Source organism: Eptesicus fuscus, chromosome 18, assembly GCF_027574615.1.
Source record: "Eptesicus fuscus isolate TK198812 chromosome 18, DD_ASM_mEF_20220401, whole genome shotgun sequence".
Classification (NCBI taxonomy): Eukaryota; Metazoa; Chordata; class Mammalia; order Chiroptera; family Vespertilionidae; genus Eptesicus; species Eptesicus fuscus.
The window spans coordinates 17,553,923-17,568,915 of record NC_072490.1 but is presented as its reverse complement, the minus strand read 5'-3'; the positions used below and the strand labels follow the sequence as shown (position 1 = coordinate 17,568,915).

At 47.7% G+C, this 14,993-nt stretch overlaps 2 protein-coding genes across 5 annotated transcripts in view; one reads left to right on the top strand and one right to left on the bottom strand.

Moving 5' to 3' along the window:
• Positions 1-13,244, top strand: part of RARB (retinoic acid receptor beta) — a 347,507-nt gene extending 334,263 nt beyond the window's left edge. For 2 of the 3 annotated variants that reach the window (XM_008153628.3, XM_008153638.3), the window contains exons 5-8: positions 1,299-1,475; positions 9,579-9,783; positions 10,584-10,742; positions 12,796-13,244. In XM_008153628.3, the coding sequence (XP_008151850.1) occupies positions 1,299-1,475; positions 9,579-9,783; positions 10,584-10,742; positions 12,796-12,992 (738 nt within the window). In that variant the 3' untranslated portion in view covers positions 12,993-13,244. The remainder of the gene's footprint in view (positions 1-1,298; positions 1,476-9,578; positions 9,784-10,583; positions 10,743-12,795) is intronic. The other variant, XM_054729434.1, reaches the window with a different exon arrangement.
• Positions 13,245-14,362: 1,118 nt separating this feature from the next.
• Positions 14,363-14,993, bottom strand: part of TOP2B (DNA topoisomerase II beta) — a 62,572-nt gene continuing 61,941 nt past the window's right edge. For both annotated transcript variants that reach the window (XM_028130051.2, XM_008153617.3), the window contains exon 36: positions 14,363-14,852. In XM_028130051.2, the coding sequence (XP_027985852.2) occupies positions 14,685-14,852 (168 nt within the window). In that variant the 3' untranslated portion in view covers positions 14,363-14,684. The remainder of the gene's footprint in view (positions 14,853-14,993) is intronic.

Sequence of the window (14,993 nt, the reverse complement as noted above, 5' to 3'; positions counted from 1 at the left end):
GCTCATTCCCTTTTTTCTTTATAATCTATCAGGTTATACTTTATGAAATGTCAACCTCAAAGTCAAGTCAAACGAACAATGCAAATTTTATCTTTTTTAAAGGTGTAGTCTTAGGAGTGTGGCAAACGTATGCAGTCAAACATAAGCTTCCTTTGTCATCACTGCTGATTAGCCCTCTGCCTCCTGGTGTGTCACAGCTTATCCATTCATCAGTTAATGAGCATCTGGGTGGAGCTGTTGTTAATCTATAGGTTTCCCTTTCCATTTCTTTATTCCCCTTGCAATGTATCTGTTGAAGAAAGCAGTCCTTTGGGTTTATGGGGTCTCTCGCCTCTTGGGTGTTGACAGTTACATCCCGCGTGGTGTAGTTCAGCACGCTCCTCTGTCTCCTGGCTTTCCTGTAGTTAGAGCTAGATGTGCGCTGTGATTCTGGGTTGACGTTCGTTTCAAAGGCGGTGGTTCATGTTTCCATTAGGACACCCAATTGGCAGGCTGCCTCTTTTTAAGATAATAGCAACCACTGATGGGCAGTGCCTAGAGCCAGTCATTCATCAGAGTTCTAGCATGGTACTCCTTATTTCATTATTCTGTCATTTATTACTGGATCTAGAGGCCCAGTGCACAAATTCGTGCACCAGTAGGGTCCCTCGGCCTGGCCTGCAGGATTGGGGCGGAACCCACTCTCAGACATCCCCCGAGGGGTCCTGGATTGCGAGAGGGTGCAGGCCAGGCCAAGGGACCCCACCAGTGCACAATTGGGGCTGGGGAGGGACGCGGCAGGTTGGCCAGCCAGGAGGGACCGCAGGAGGGCTCTAGGGCATGTCCAGCCTGTCTTGCTTAGTCCCAATCGGCCAGACCCCAGCAGCAAGCTAACCTACCAGTTAGAGCATCTGCCCCCTGGTGGTCAGTGCCTGTCATAGCGACTGGTCGACTGTCTGCCCCCTGGTGGTCAGTGCACGTCATAGCGAGCAGTTGAGCAGCCTTAGCATATCATTAGCATATTACGCTTTGATTGGTTGAACGGCCGACTGGATGACCAGACACTTAGCATGTTAGGCTTTTATTATATAGGATAGTTGCACAAAGAGAAATCCACCTCACCTATCATTTGGTGATCCAATGGTAAGGAATAAGATTTTGAGCATTTTTAAAAGGTATATCCAAGCTGAAAACTCGGCCAAACCACTAGGACGCTCCCTGATCAAGACTGACATGGAGGCACATTATCAGGAAATGTGCTGAGTTTCCTGCCTCCCACGGGGCTCCCCAGCAACTGTGGTGTCTTCTCTCCCTCTCAGAATTCCAGTGCTGACCATCGAGTCCGACTGGACCTGGGCCTCTGGGACAAATTCAGTGAACTGGCCACCAAGTGCATTATCAAGATCGTGGAGTTTGCTAAACGCCTGCCAGGCTTCACCAGCTTGACCATCGCAGACCAGATCACCCTGCTGAAGGCCGCCTGCCTGGACATCCTGGTAGGTGCCCTTCTGACCTGTTAGTAAGGGGCTCGGGGCGGGCGGAATCGGAGACTGAGATGCTTTGAAGACCTCCAGAGGCTCCGGTTCCCTGATCTCTGCCACCTCCTTGGCACCAAGTCCCATCCTCCCAGCCTGCACCTCCGTTCAGCTGCCAAAGGCTCAGAGACCCCCTGGAGTTGGACAGAACCTTCCAACCCTCTCTACATGGTGGGGGAACCCCCTCCACGTGACCTTGGGAACAGGTCCAGCCGGTCTTGCTCACAGACCTCCAGCGACAGCTTGTTCCCCCGGGACCCCTCCCATGGGACAGTGCTGTGTGTCTTTGAAAGGCCTCCAGGCTAAACCGACTGGAGGTGGCCCATAGCAGCCTTGTCCCTTCCCCTGATCTCACACCATCGCCATTGGTGGCCTTGGGAAATCTTTTTATTCCATGGGCCTCAGTTTCCCCAACTGTGCACAGGGGATCCCTGACGCCCCTGCACTTCCTGCTGTTCTCACACTGTGACTTCTAGGGCCCTAGATGGGTGAGGGCGCTGTCACACCTTGTCTTCTACAGGTCTCTGCTGGCTGGATGCCCACTCTCCCTGGTGGGGGCTTCAGAGGCGGGGCGATCGGTTCTGTCTAAGGTGGTTTTCTTGGGCGGAGAAGCAGCTCCCATTAGAGGTGGCAAGGGCATGTCCTGCCTGGGACACTGTATGCTGACAGGCCTCGGGGGACATGGATGGGAGGTTGGCCCCCGGGAAGGCATCAGAAAATACGGAAGGGACAATTAGCTTTTGAGGTACTTTAAAAGCGTAGATTTTTCTTTTTATTACATCTTTCATAGCTTTGGGTATAAACAGTTCTGCAAAGCAAACAGTTACTCACTGTAATTAAACACACACACACAGTCCTGCTCAGGTGGAGAGAGGGCCCTGGAAGGGCGGTCATGCAGGAAGCTTGAATGTCGTGTCTTTCTGCTTGTAAGTTGGATCTGCGGGAGTGGTAATGATGACTCAGTAGCCTACAGGCTCCAGGAATCCTGAGAGTATATGTGGCAGTTTTTTCTTCTCATAAAATCGAAGGGTTTGGGCTGAACCTAAGAATGTTAAAACAAACAACAACAACAACAACAAAAAAAAACCATGAATCATCCGAGCAACATCCATCTGTCACATACCCATACCCTGTAGAGTTTGCAAACCTCAGCTCATTTGCACCTCACACAACTCAGCCTGGGAACAGAGATTCAGCCCATTTTACAGATAAGGAGCTAGAGGCTAGGTGAGTCACCCAACTCAGTGAGTGCTGGAGCCCAAACTCAAGCCCCAAGTCTTGGGACTCCAAAGCCATGAGAAGTATAGACATGAGAGGATTAGAAACATAAACAGGATGTGGTATGGGAGGTGTGGGCCATGTAGAGAGAACTAGCTAGACCACCAGAGATTACGAGAGGCAACTTGGGCAAATCAGTTATCTATCTATCTATATATCTATCTATCTATATATATGCCTAATATGCAAATTGCCCCCATGGGAGTTTGACCAAGAGACTGATCGCTCGCTATGACATGCGCTGACCACCAGGGGACAGTGCAGAACAAAGGAAGGCCCCAGCTGGCAGCCAAAAGGCCCCGCTCAGCCCTGATCACTGGCCAGGCCTAGGGACCCTACCTGTGCATGAATTTCATGCACCGGGCCTCTAGTGACATTAGTAATGATCTAGTAAAATACTTAACTTATTAATGCTTGGCTCACAAGTGCTTCAAATGTAGCACTCAGTAGAATTTCCCCTAAGCCTCAGAATACCCCCAATATATTAGTGGAGACTGGGTGATTGCCACACGAATAGAGAGAGGTGCCCAGAGGCCTGGAGCAGCTGAGTGATGGGTGAGGTGACACACAGCCAGTCAGAGCCTGCACTAGGGAAGGCTGTGGGATTCTGAGGCCCCTGCATCAAGCGGCCAAGGAGCCGCGCCCAGAGCCTTCCTGATGCTCAGGCTCCGACTTTGGCCCTCTCTCTGCTCGTTTCTTAGTTCTCTGCTTGTCTAGCTGCAGGTGGTGACAGTCTGAGAGTACTGCGATTCCAGCCCTTTGGGAAAGAAAGATGGAATGCAAGGGATGTGAGGGATGCTTTGAGATCCTTCCACAACGCCACCTGCTTCATGATCAGGGTGCTTAGATCCCTTCTTAAAATCCCATCCAACTACCAGCAGCCGTCTGCCCACGTCTCACATGTACTCCCCAAGCTTGCTCATGGATCCAAGATTTAGCCCTTAGCCCCTTGGTGGAGACAGGGAGAACAGGAACTAATACTGTGACCTTTGTAAAGGTATTTAACCTCTCCAAGCCTCAGTTTACCTATATATAAAATAGGAATACAAATCAGTCAGGCGTTAACTAAGGTAGTGCCTTAAATGGGCTTAAATGCGGTCATGGATATAATGGGACATGCAGTAGGTCCCCAGTCAGGGATTCTGAAAGCAGGGACAAAACTGGCATAAGCCCAGGGAAGGGCAGAGACCCCCAGTCATATGACACAAGGCAGAAGAAATGCTAATTTGGCCCCAGACAAGAGCTCGCTTCCACGAATTTGTAGCAAAGGCAGTTAATCCCAAGATCCTGAGAGTGCACAGCTTCAAAGAGCATTCATTGCATGAGAATGTCAACTGGCTGAGCTGTTTAGAAGCATCTTCTCATCTACGCCATTGATGTATGGATAGAAGGACAGACAGGCAGACCAGAAGGACAGACAGGCAGGGGCTGAGGTGATTCTCAGCCCCTGGAAGGGGAAGTCGAGGTGGTACCACTAGCCGGGACCTAGTGCCACCCCTTCTCAGCCACCAATGCGTTGCCCTGTGTGTGGTCCGTCCTGATGGTCGCCTGCCTGCGGGCTGGTGCTGTGCTGGGAACACGCTCGCAGTTGCACTTCAGATCCATGGCACTGTAGCTGGAACTGTGTTTCCTGGTGGTGTCTACACTGGACTGTTGGCTCAGTGAGGGCAGGGCCACACTGGGGTTGGTCACGTGGCAGAATCCCAGGCACAAGTGAGGCATTCGCTGGATATTTGTGGATGGATGGATGGATGGATGGGTGCGTGGGCAAATGAATTTAAGATCAAAACTGGAATTTCAGGATACGGGCTGCCGTCTGAGGATTGCGTGTGTGGAAGCCTCCAGTGTGGGGTCTTGGCCTGTGGGACACGGGGCTTCCCTGGGACCTGCCACCTGCTGCCCTCGCTCCCGCCAGGAAAACATTCCCACGCCAGTCACAGCCGCACCTTGCTTCCAATGACGCAAAAGTGACTGCCCTGCCTGCCTGCCAACCATGATTTGTGGTCCTGGGGTCCCGGGGACCTGTGACTGTACCGCCACCCAGGGCCGTTCCCACAGGCCCTGACCCCCGTGCCTTCCCGGACTCGGCAGAGACCGGCCCCCAGCCTGGCGAGGAGCGAGCTCTGGGCTGGAGCCCCACAGCCTGTGTTCGGGCCTCAGCATCGCCTCTGGCCACTGGGCCGTGGTGAGGAGGGCCTGTGTGTGAGTCCCGGCTTTCTCAGCTGGGGGTGGGGCAGTTACCTGGGAGGTCCCCGTCACCAGAAGTCACTGGGAGGCAGTCGGTGCAGTGGTTAAGAGGGTGGGCTCGGCGCCAGACTCCCGGGGCTCCAGTCCCAGCTCTGCCCCTTGGAGCTGTGAATTCCAGGAAGCGATGTGACTGCTCGAAGCCTCAGTTATGATTTCAGTGAAATGGGTCTAATAGTAACTCCTCCTTAATAAGGTGGCTGGGACAGTTGGTTGGGTTAATGCAAGTGAAGCATTTAGTACCTGGCACAGGCAAAATACTCCTTTAAATGAGCTGCTGTGAGTATCGATATTGGGTTAGCCCAGATTGTCCTCGTGAGCTGTACTGAGCGCACACACACACACACACACACACACACACACACGACCTGTGTGCTCTCCAACACGGGAGCCACCAGCCACCTGTGGCTGCTGAGCATCGGAAGTGCTTGCTGCAATGGTAAAAATACACACTTGATTTCAAAGACTTCTTGTTTACACATGTAAAATACCTCTTTAATGGTTTTTATATTGATTATGCGTGGAAACCAAAATATTTTGGATCTAAGTCAGTTCAATAAAGTAGACTATTCCATTTATTCCCACATAATCCGCTTCACGTTTTAAAAGAACGGCTCCCGGCGTGCCGGTCTGGAAGTGGGCCGAGATCCCGCGCCTGCCAGCGTCCTTCCCGGCGTCCTTCCCAGGACCGGCGGGCTGGCGGCAGGTCCCACGGGGAAAGCATTTCATTCCCAGGAGCTCACACAATAGGTACTGTGTGCTGCCAGGGGAGACGGCCGCGCACAGCTCGGGGTTATTGTTGTTGTTATCACGACTTGGACATTCCCACAAGCACTGGAGGATAAACACTCACATCAGATCAGGGTCTGCCCACCAGTTGCCAAACACAATTAGTGCAGAGACTGAACTGGGGGAGCAATCTGAGCGTTCTCCTGCCCCTAAAAACTTAGAAATCCCTGGATGCCCCTCTCCGGTGTTACAAGGTGGGAGAGAGTCTGATGAGTTCCTTTATTTAACAGGTGTCCGTTGGCCACCGGCTGTGTGGATGGCACTGCCCTATTTGCCAACGAAATAGCAGGGAGAGAGGCGGCAGGGCAGTCTTTTTCTAAGAGCTCATCTTCTCAGGAAGCTCAGAGAGGGATGGTGCTGGGTGATGGTTCATGCTGTGGAATACTACACAGCAGTGAAAAAGAACCACCACTACATGCACTAACCTGGGGGAGCTCACAGATGCAACATGGAGTAAAAGCAGGTAAGAGAGAGAGAGAGAGAGAGAGAGAGAGAGAGAGAGAGAGAGAGAGAGAGAGAGACTCTACTGTGTGATTCCATTTATGTACTAGTCAAGTTCAAGAACAGGCAAATGTAATCTACAGGAAGAGACATCGGAGTGATGGTTACTTTGGGGAAGGAGGCTTGATCAGGAGGGAGCCTCTAGGTGCTGGAACCGTTCATATTTTGATCTGGGTGGTGGTTACACAGGCGTGTACTTTGGGAAGATGCATTCAGCTACACGTGAGATGTGTGCGCAGCTCAAGGCAAGGATGCTGTCGTCGTTATCTACTGCTGCAAAACTAGTGGCCACAAAACGTAGCCGCTTACAACATGAATTGTTATTAGCTCACACCGTCCCTGTGGGTGAGGACCTGGCCTAGCTGGGAGGTTCTGGCTCAGTGGCTCTCCTGCGGTTGCAGACGTCATGGGCTGGGGCTGCATGGGCTGCAGGCTGGGCGGGCTGGCGGGCCTGCTTCCACGGCAGCTCATGATGTTTGCCCAGCGAGTTAGTGCTGGTTAGCAACGTGAGGGCTCCATTCCTTGCCAGATGTCCCTCTCCATGGGGCTGCTTGAGTGTCTTCATGACTTGTCAGCCAGCTTCCCCCGAAACTGGAGAGGGAAGAGAAGGAACAAGAAGGAAGCCAGGATGACTTTGACGACTTTGTCTCCAAAGTCCCACCCATCACTGACCCCGTATTCTTTCAGTGGAATCAAGGCACTGGGTCCAGCCCACACACAAGGGGAGGGGGACGGAACTGCACTCTTTAAAAGGACTCGTAGCAATGGATTTGTGGGCATATTGTATGATAGGAGGTCGTGGGTTTTAGGAAGCGGTGTTTGCTGTGAGTAGGAGGAGTCAGCCACGTGAAGATCAGGAGAAAAGCATCAAAGGCAGAGCGAGCAGCAAGCGCAAGTGCTTTGCAGCAGCAACGAGTTGTTGGAGATTCAGCAAGGGGACCGCTGTGACCAGAAGTTGGTGAGCAGCGGGGAAGGAGGGACAGAGGCCGGGGGGCCACAGGAAGGAGCTTGGATGTTATGGGTGTAAGATAACTACAAGCCACCGGGGGGACTTCGGCAGGGAAGGAGAAGTCCCCTCTGATGAACATTTTGAGCAGCGTGCTGTGGCCGCAGGAGCGAAAATAACGGGCGAGCCGAAACCGGTTTGGCTCAGTGGATGGAGCGTCAGCCTGCGCACTGAAAGGTCCCGGGTTCAATTCCGGTCAAGAGCATGTACCTTGGTTGCGGGCACATCCCCAGTAGGGGGTGTGCAGGAGGCAGCTGGTCGATGTTTCTCTCTCATCGATGTTTCTAACTCTCTATCCCTCTCTCTTCCTCTCTGTAAAAAATCAATAAAATATATATTTTTAAAAAATAACGGGCGAGAAGCACTGGTGGCTTGGGTTAGGTGGCCACAGGGACCGGAAGAGAGGCGGATGAGTCCCCAGCTCTGCCCCTGGAATGTCAGATGCTCAGATCCATCCTCCCAGAGATCCAGCCCAGCGGTGTGCTCCCGGAAAACACCCAGAAAGCCATGGGGAAGGCTCAGGCCTCTTTGCCGAAGGCAGGAAGTGAGGGGCCCTCTTGCCCTGAGGAGGACCGGCTTTGCCCAGCGGCAGCAGCTTTGCCAGCCTCCCCTGGGCTGTTTTCCACCATCGCGTGGGGCTCGTGTGCTCCTCTTCCCAGAGGAGAGACCCTCCTTTCAACAAAGGGTGTTGGAATCCTGGGGACGCGCTGGGGGTTTGCCACTGGCATTTGACCTACTGTGACAAAATGAAGCTCCCGGTTTCCCTCCAGAGGCAGCCTGGCCGGCGCCGGGAGGGGGATGCTGTGCTGCCCAGGGGGCCTGGCGGGGGCAGGGCTGGGGCGGAGGCCCCTGGCAAAGACGTTGACATTCTTCCATCTCAGGCCACGCACCTTCCGCTCTGGGCGGCCCATTTGTCCTTGGCTTTGGTTTGGACTTTCTAGGGAGAGAAGCAACTGGGCAGAGTTTAAATGCTTCATCAGAATCCAAATGCTTTGCAGCTTTTCAGGAGGAAAACCCTCCTGAGGAGAAGAGTATGACGGAGGTGTGTGTGCCCTGCAGTTCGGACTTGGATGCCTCAGGGAGCCACTGACAGCTTGCAGATGTCTAAATCCTGGCCTCCCGTTCCTTCCCGACAAGCCCCGGTTCCTTGCATGCTTGCAGGGACACAGCTCACGCAGTCACATCTTGGCAGCGTGCTGAAGTGCAGACTTACTTAGTTCCCATTCGGTTCCAAGCCGGACCAGTGTCTGAGGTTTTGAGCCCATAGATACTGAGCATCCTGACTTTGCCCAGCAGTTAGCATCCACAGGGCAGTGGGAACACGAGCCGGATTGTCTGTCTACAGAAGGAAGGCTCTCTGGTGGCACAGTGCAGGGAGCAGGCGACTCCTTGGCAGCAGGTGCCCAGGTGACCGGCAGGGCCATTCATCAGGTAGGACTGGGAGACTGTGGCAGGGTGAGCCAGGCTTCCTGACTGTGGAAATTCCGCCCCTACATCGTGGCTTTCTTGAAACGCTGCCTCTTCTCCATTAAGTCTGCTCTGGGTTCGTCCTGGCTGTGTCCCAGCTTCCCTTCTGAGCTCCCAGCTCCCTGCTGGTCTGCTCCTGCTCCTGAGTCATAGTCGTCTGTGGGACAGGGTGTCAGAGGCCGTGCCAGAGGGAGCCTAACCTGGGCTTGAATCCGACTCAGCCACTTGTCAACTGTGTGACACTGGGCAAATGGCTTAACACTTCTGAGCTTCAGTCCCTCATCTGTAATATGTAAATAATATTCACTTCACCGACGCATTTGCAAGATTTAATGTAGGGCATGTGTGATACTTGATATACACTAGGATTTAATACATGGTAGATATTGCCCCCACCCCTCTTCTTTGGTAGGCTGTAAGCTCGTTTTAAAAAAAGAATCTCATTTTTTTTATCCCTAGCACCTGGCATAGTGCCTAGGACATAAGTAGGTCCTTGGTAAATGTTTATTTGACTCAAATAGATTACTTTTAGACAGAGATTTCTTGAGTCTTAGTTGTTATTCTCTAAAATAACTTTAGCCCGTGTTGTGACTTCTAGACTCTTTTAATGAAAGAGCTTGAGGAGACACTCAACAACAGAAAGGGGGGCCGAGCGCCTCCTGGGATGTGGGAGCACCTTGGAAATCCTCATGCTACCTCCCGCCTGGAGCTGATTGATGCTGTGAGGACAGGCTGGCGTTGACGATCCATCCAATCTGTGTGTTTGTCTTGTCTTCCAGATTCTCAGAATTTGCACCAGGTATACCCCAGAACAAGACACCATGACTTTTTCAGATGGCCTTACCCTAAATCGAACTCAGATGCACAATGCTGGATTTGGTCCTCTGACTGACCTTGTGTTCACCTTTGCCAACCAGCTCCTGCCTTTGGAAATGGATGACACAGAAACAGGCCTTCTCAGTGCCATCTGCTTAATCTGTGGAGGTACCGACTACCTAGCAAACCCTCAGGGGATTCCAGGAACAACTTGCACTTGTCATTTATGGGGGAAACTTCATCTCCATTTTGGAGATATTTTACTTAGAAGAAGGCATGTGCATAAAGCCAGGCATGCATGCTTGGGGTTTGTTGCATTTTTCCATAGTTATAAATTAAGTTTGGGGTCCTTCTGCTCTGAAATATCAAAATGCTATTTCTCCAGTTGCCACAGGTATTTTTTTAAAGGTAGCATCACACTACAAAATGAACTGCCTAGGGACATTTTGATGATGTTCCCAGGGACTTGCATGTGCTGTTTGCTAATTTAGTGGCCCGGAATACAAGTCATTGGGTTGGCCCCCTACCAGCCCTTAGAGGACTGGGATAAAATAAAGCTTCCTTCTTTGTAGTGACCCCTATCAGCTCGCAGGAGGCTGAATCATAGTGGCTAAAAAGTAATGGCTTTAATTAGGGGACGACTTACCTTGCCTTCATAACCATCCTGCTCAAGGTTTGCTTTAATTCAGTTCAGTAGTGACACCTCCTGGTCATGAGAAGTAATTTTCTCCCTGGGATAAAAGCAACCAGCCATCAAAATGTGCCTTCCTCCAACAAGGGGGACAATCATTTTCAAGTATCACTGCCCAAAGCAGTTGCATATATCTTCAACGTTGCATATGTGATTGAGCCATCAAATTAATAAAGTCATAATGTAGTCGGAACACGGAAGAACCCTCTAACCTGGAAAGTGCGACACTCTTTTTGTCCTGCTACTAATTGTGTAATACTTTGTTTCTGGTATCTAGACCGCCAGGACCTTGAGGAACCAACAAAAGTAGATAAGCTACAAGAACCATTGCTGGAAGCCCTAAAAATTTATATAAGAAAGAGACGACCCAACAAGCCTCACATGTTCCCAAAGATCTTAATGAAAATCACAGATCTCCGCAGCATCAGCGCTAAAGGTAGGTCCTCAGTCTGCGCTGTCCATATGACGTGGGGCTTGCGGTCCTGAGCAGGTTGTATTGCTTTTCTAAACCTCATGTTTTAATTCAGGATGTTTGATAATAGCTGCCTTTTTGTTGGTTTTGTTTTAGCATGTACTTCTCATTGAAATCGAAAGGAATGAAATAGTACCCACCCTTACAAAAAAAATCTGAAATTTTACCCTACTCAAACTTAGATGATGAGAGCTTTAACCTTTTGCACTCGGATGTCGAGTGTGACTCGACACGGTTAGCATCGGTAGCAGCTCTTTTTATACTCTTTGAATGTATCAATAATTTGAAATATAAAAAAATCCAAATAAATAAGTTTGTATGAAAAGAAACTTTAGTTTTTTATTCTACTGCCGCGCTTTGTAAAATCTGGGGTATTTAAAAAATTAAATCCCGAGGAGAATAAAGGAATCGAGAAAAAAGCAAGCGAGTGCAAAGGGTTAACCTCGATTCCTGCTACCGATGCTAACCGTATGGAGTCACACTCGACATCCGAGTGCAAAAGGTTAAAATTCAGGTGATTAAGGATTAGAAAAACTGTTTTCAAGAGAATGGATATACTAGCCATGGCCAGTGTGGCTCAATTGGTTGGAGCGTCGTCCGATGTACTGAAAGGTTGCTGGTTTGATTCCGGTCAGGGCACATATCTAGGTTGTGTGTTTGATCCCCAGTGGAGGTGCGTATGGGAGGCAACTGACCGATGTTTCTCTGTCTTAATCCCTTTTTCCTTCTCTAGTCAGTAGAATATATCCTCGGGTGAGGATTTTAGGAAAATAGAATGTACGATATGACAAGCTTTTTAAGTTTCTAGTTTTATATATTTCATTCCAGCTTTCTACACATGCTCTGGTGTATGTAAATTTGACTCGTTTTACCTGAACATCCAAACCTCAAGAAAAATGAATAGTACTTACGATCGTTGTTGGTGGTGAAGTTTCTCAGTTGGTGAAGTTTTTAGTATGCCACTGCTCTCTTGTGAATGGGCAGATTTACTCCTGCACACTTCTAAGCAAAGGCATTGCTGCCTTCCTGGGAGGTGTATTCTTGGCCTAGTGATTTTCAGTTCATGGGGCAATTTGAGCAATTATATTTAGTATGGAAGCTTGTGCCCAGAGCCCTGTAACAGCTGAGTGTTAGCATAGGGTTTTTCTAGGTAGAGGAAACTCAGTAGCCATCCCTAGTACCGAATGTTGTCATTCTCCTTTCCATTAGCATACTCTATCCCTGAAGACCTTGGTGAACCAAGGAACAAACACGCGTTCGGGGAAGTGCTTCGAAGCACAGTGAACCTGCTTGATAAAGTCTCAAGCCTTGATCTCCTTCTAAGGTTTCTTCAATGAGACCTTAAGCTCATCCCTAGCCTGGGATTAAGGATAGATGCAAACAGTGCTTGACCTTGTAATTATGTCTTTTAATTTTTAAACAGTGAGGCTGTTTAACTTAATATGGTCATATCCTGTATCTAGCTAAGCCAGTGCTAATGGAATTTACTGTGATTGTGGAAATATCCTGTACTCTGCATCGTGCAATACAGTAGCCACTAGCCACATGTGGCTCTCGAGCACTTGAAATGTGGCTAATGCAGCTGCGGCACTGTTCTCTTCATCGTATTTAACGAATTTAAATTTAAATAGCCGCATTAACAGTGCAGTGCTGCATCAAATTGATGCTCACCCCACTTTTATCACTCAAATCACTTCCTTCATTTTTTGGTTACTGATGTCCTTTCAACTGTCTCATTTTCAAAACATATACTGTTTCTGTTATCAGGAACTCTCGTTGTAAATTATGTTAAGCAAATACGTACCAATATTGTTTCCTGTAATTGACTGAGGCATGGAATTATCAAATTTAAACGTGTCAACGTATCGATAAACACATTTTAATGTGAAATCAGCATAGGTTCGAGGAGGCCTTGGTAGCACCATTTTCAGCCTTGTTCAAGTAGATGAAGGTTGATCCCTAGTTATTCAGCTTCGCTCCTTATCTCTACCAGATTCCTATTATCTCTTTTTAAAAGGTGCAGAACGTGTAATTACCTTGAAAATGGAAATTCCTGGATCAATGCCACCTCTCATTCAGGAAATGCTGGAGAATTCTGAAGGACATGAACCCTTGACCCCAAGTTCAAGTGGGAACACAGCAGAGCACAGTCCCAGCATCTCACCCAGCTCAGTGGAAAACAGTGGTGTCAGTCAGTCACCACTGGTGCAATAAGACACTTCCCAGCTACTTCAAACATTCCCCAGTACCTTCAGTTCCGGGATTTAAAATGCAAGAAGAAAAAAAAAAAGAAAGAAAAAAAAACCTTTTTACTGCTGCTTAGTTTTTGGACTGAAAATATATTAAAATTCAAGAAGGACCAAGATGTTTTCGTATGTATCCATATATACTATACTCCTCACTGTCTAACTTACCTAGAAATACAAACTTTTTAAATTCTAAACATCAGCCATTTCATGCAACCAGAAACCAGTTAAAAGCTTCTATTTTCTTCTTTGAACACTCAAGTTTGCATGGCAAAGACCCCGTCAAAATGATTAAGCCCTGGTTAAGTTTCTAAAGACTTTGTACATACAGAAATATGGCTGTTCTTTCTATACTGTATGTTTGGTGCTTTCCTTTTGTCTTGCATACTCAAAATAGCCAAGACACCAAGGTTATGGAACAGACTACTGTACATGTCCAGCTAAGAAAGGTTCAAAGGTAACTGTCTTGCCTTCACAGAATAATCAAGACATCAAGGTAAGGTAAGGAAATGGGATTATTGTACAGTATGACAAGATAAGGCTAAAGATATTCTAATTTAGTTAGTATGGAAGCTTGTCCTTGCTCTTTCTGATGCTTCAAACTGCATCTCTTGATTTCATGTTGCCCAGTAAAAATATACAATTCACTGTACTAGCAGAAGAGAATTCTGTATCAGTGTAACTGCCAGTTCAGTTAATCAAATGTCATTGTTCAATTGTTAATGTCACTTTAAATTAAAAGTGGTTTATTACTTGTTTAATGACAACTACACGATTTTTAAAAAAGATACATTTTTACAGTAATGATAGCCTCCAAGGCAGAAACACTTTTCAGTGTTAATAAGTTTTTGTTTACCTATTCACAAGCCATTAGGGAAATTTCTTGGTATAATTAACAGGCTGGTCTACCACCTGTACCATGTAACTAGTGTCCTTCCTGACTCATGCCTGATATTGGGGTTTTTCCAGACTTCTTGATGCCCAGGGGCTCAAACTAACTCCCGTGGCATGGGCAGAGAATAAGCATTCTTTGACCTTGTTCAATCACTATGAAGCAGAGTGAAAGCTGTGGTAGAGTGGTTAACAGATACAAGTGTCAGTTTCTTAGTTTTCATTTAAGCACTAGTGGGTGTTTTGTTTTGTTTTTATATTTTAGCAAGTCTGTGATGTATTTTCACTGGCTCTGTTTGTACATTGAGATTGTTTAACAATGCTTTCTATGTTCATATACTGTTTACCTTTTTCCATGGAGTCTCCTGGCAAAGAATAAAATATATTTATTTTAAAGGTGTGTGGGAGCTTTCACTACACTTTCATTTTCAGTAAAGAGACAGAGAAAGCTGTTCCATTTTTAATGTTTAAATTTCATTTCAAAAAGCAGGTCTGTAGTCTGCAATCATGACAGTTAAAATCTGTGCTAATGCACGGCAGTCTATAACAATACTACAAGCCAATCAGACAATACATGACATTTCAATGAGTAAAAAAGAGCATAAAATTGTATGTGTAAGAACAAAATGTTAAAAGGCCTACCACAATAAAAAACCATCAATTACATCATCACATTAAAATAAGCCAGATGTACAAAAGTCTGAGACAGAGAAGACAAAAAGACAACACAAGTTATCTGTTGAAAAATGTTTCTGTGCTCTTTGGGCACTTAATTAAACATTGCAAAATCAACATCATCTTCTTCATCAGACTCTGCAAAATATTTCACTTCTTTCCTAGCTCGACCAGTCCGTGGCAGAGAAGGTGGTTCAGAAGCGAAGTCTGATGGGAAGATGTCCACATCTGAATCCTGATCAAAAGATGTTTTCTTCGGTTTCTAAAACAATAGATTCAAAACCCCAAAGTTAAGAAGAAGAAAAAAAGACTATTGTTAAAAAGAATTCACTCCTTACACTTCACTTACAATTGAGAATTATAAATAATGGTGCTTTTAAGATTAGAACTGTAATGTTAACTT